Source organism: Nanorana parkeri, unplaced genomic scaffold (assembly GCF_000935625.1).
Source record: "Nanorana parkeri isolate BGI_ZX_2015 unplaced genomic scaffold, ASM93562v1 scaffold1, whole genome shotgun sequence".
NCBI lineage: Eukaryota > Metazoa > Chordata > Amphibia > Anura > Dicroglossidae > Nanorana > Nanorana parkeri.
The window spans coordinates 5,596,650-5,599,473 of NW_017306269.1; the positions used below are offsets into that span (position 1 = coordinate 5,596,650).

Sequence of the window (2,824 nt, forward strand, 5' to 3'; positions counted from 1 at the left end):
AAAAAAATATATATATATATATTTGTTTTTTTAATAGATACATTTTTTTTGTCTTTTTTACCTCCATAGGTCGACAGCTTGTCTTCTTCAAAGCTGGCTCAAGAAATGTCACCCCTGACCAAAACAAAGTTATATATCTAAAAACGACGACAGATTAACGGACACTTTTCTAGTGAGGGGTGAGGTCTGATCAAGTTGTGATGTGGCTTTATTTGGAGGAGAAAATGCACTAATAATCATTCTAATTTCTAGAGTGCGATACATTTTTACCTGAATTGCCTGGGTGGATGTGCAATAAATCAGCAATTTTTTTTATGTGACTCAAAAAAGGCAAAAAACCCCAAAAAACAGATAACGTGATACACTGTTAGAAATGAATATATTGAATATTGTGGTGATTATCTTGGAATCGTGCAGTGGAACTCAGCAGAGACATTGGCGGATTGGTACCAGCAGGCTGTCGGCTTTACAATCGGAAGGACTGATCAAAGCATTGCACTGGTGATTTTCATGCAGTGTTATTACTTACAGGGACGAGAAGGCGATTATTTGTCATGTTCTAATATTTGTTACTTTACTCTTAAATTATATTGTCATAATTGTAAAACATCTTAAAAATCTGAGGATCCGTTCACTCCTAGTGTGCTGCAGTAATGTTGTGTGTATATGGTATGCCATTAATTTCAAATGGCACCCCAACGCATGTACACAACACACTTGCACTACAGCAAACCGCACAGTAGGGTTTGTGATGCGCTGCAGTAAAAAAAGATTGCAGGTGAGATTGTTGCTGTGTTGGGAAATGTAGCACACCTCAACGCATGATAAAGCTTGTGGTGCCAGTGGCGTATACAAGGTATGGCACATGCCCTGGACGCCACTTGAAGGGGGGGGGGGCACCTCTCCGTGGGTCAGTGAAAGTTTGCTGACCCATGGAGACAGGTAACTTTTTATCTCTCCTCACCCGTCTCTCATACACATCTCAACACCGAGCTCTATCCAGGTTGCTAAGAGTAGGGTGGGGAAATGTGTATGGCCCTTGCATATTTCCCCACTCAGTGATGTCACTGGTTGCCAGGAGCTGGGCAAGGACACCAGGGGAGCAATGTTTTGTAGATGCACCTCTGCATGGTGCTATTGTGCCCTCTCTAGATTTGCAAGGTTTTCCAGGGGGACATAAGTCTCACTTCCCCAATTGACCCACAGAGCTCAGGTTTTGCCTTCTGGAGATGTGAAGAGAACCTGTAGTGTTTTACATACAACATTTCAGTTTAAATGATCTTATGAAAGCTTTAAAACTTTACACAAAAAGAATGTGTTCTTCTATTAAAAAACATGCCCATAAAATAGCCAGCAGATATGTGGCCATGCTATCAATAAGTTCATTTTGCTCCCACTGACTTCTGGCAAGAGCAGAGGAAGACAATGGTGCTAGTTTACTGTCCTCCTGGACAATATTGACCATGAGCCAGCCCCCTTCCTCTTGACTAGAAGGCCCCTTGGAGTATGGTGTACCATGTGACACTGCTAGGACCTGCTGGATGATGACAACACTGCAGTAGACCCGTATAGAATTTCTGTCAGGGCAAAAAGCCTGTTTGGCGGTGCAACAACTGTCTATTGCAAGGCTGGATTTTTAAATTAAAATATATACTGGGGTGGTGCAAGCATGGCTGACATGACATTTTTATTTAGGGTATCATTCATAACAGCCCTGCCCATCATATTGCCAGGTGGATGATGTTTGCACAGCACTGGTGCCCCCAGATGGCGCTCATGAGTATAGGAATCCTATACTCGTCAGTGCCATCTCGGGGCGTTAGTGCCGTATGAACAACATCTGTCCGGCTGTACAACGGGGGAACTTTTATAAATGAAACCTTTAATGACGGGCACGCCAGTATTTTTAATCAGCCATCTAATACAGGCTTCTTTAATATCTCAAATTGTTAAGCAGCTCTTAACAACTAATACTTATTTACAAAAATGTTCCAAAGATTTAAAAAAAAAAAATAGCACACGTTTAACTTAATCAGCTTTCAAACCAAATATATTACACGTACCTATCGGTGTAAAGAATGATATAAATAATTTATAGGCACCGCATACAGAAAAGGAAAGAATGTAACAGATCTTTGATTTTTCTAACCTCTTTTGCAGTAAGCTAAAATCTCATTGATTGCTGAGGAACTTCATGGAGGCTGATTTATGAGGGCAGGAAAAGTGAATGCTATAGCTGAACTTTTAGCACAACAACTTTCATTAAAATTTATTACTCAGAAGTCACAAATGATATAAACTCACTTTATGTGCACCAAATGCCTTTATAAATTTAGATATTACCTTGTGATGTACATACCTTGTGCAGAGCTGTGAGAGGGATTTAGAAGGCCCCACCCACTACAGGCTGCCTGTAGAAAACTACAGCATGGGGCAGAGACAAGACTAGTCACTATGCACAAGGAGTGAGAGCAGCAGTGACTGGTGTTTATTACAGCAAGCTCCAACTTTCACATTGGATTACTGCACAGCACTGGAAGCAATACACAAAGCACATAAAGATTCAAGTTAGAATACACATGATTCTTCTAATTATACAATACTTGTTTAACCTCGAGTTCAGCTTTAAGCCAATAGTAACACATTAAATTCTATTGGAAAATGAATGTAGCAATCTGATTAGTTGTACCAAGCATCCGCTCCACCTTTCCTAGAATTTCTTTCCACCACTTTCATAAAATTATAAATCATAAACCAATTTTGTTTTACAAAATTTTTGATTAAAGAAGATCTGTTGTTGTACTACGACCAGTGTAGCTCGATA

General features: G+C 40.0%; 1 protein-coding gene across 1 annotated transcript in view; it reads left to right on the forward strand.

Annotated features, from left to right (window-relative positions):
* Positions 1 to 346, forward strand: part of PKDCC (protein kinase domain containing, cytoplasmic) — a 55,841-nt gene extending 55,495 nt beyond the window's left edge. Inside the window, exon 7 of the mRNA XM_018553481.1 lies at positions 70 to 346. Coding sequence (XP_018408983.1) covers positions 70 to 158 — 89 coding nt within the window. The 3' untranslated portion in view covers positions 159 to 346. The remainder of the gene's footprint in view (positions 1 to 69) is intronic.
* The last annotated feature ends 2,478 nt before the right edge of the window (positions 347 to 2,824 follow it).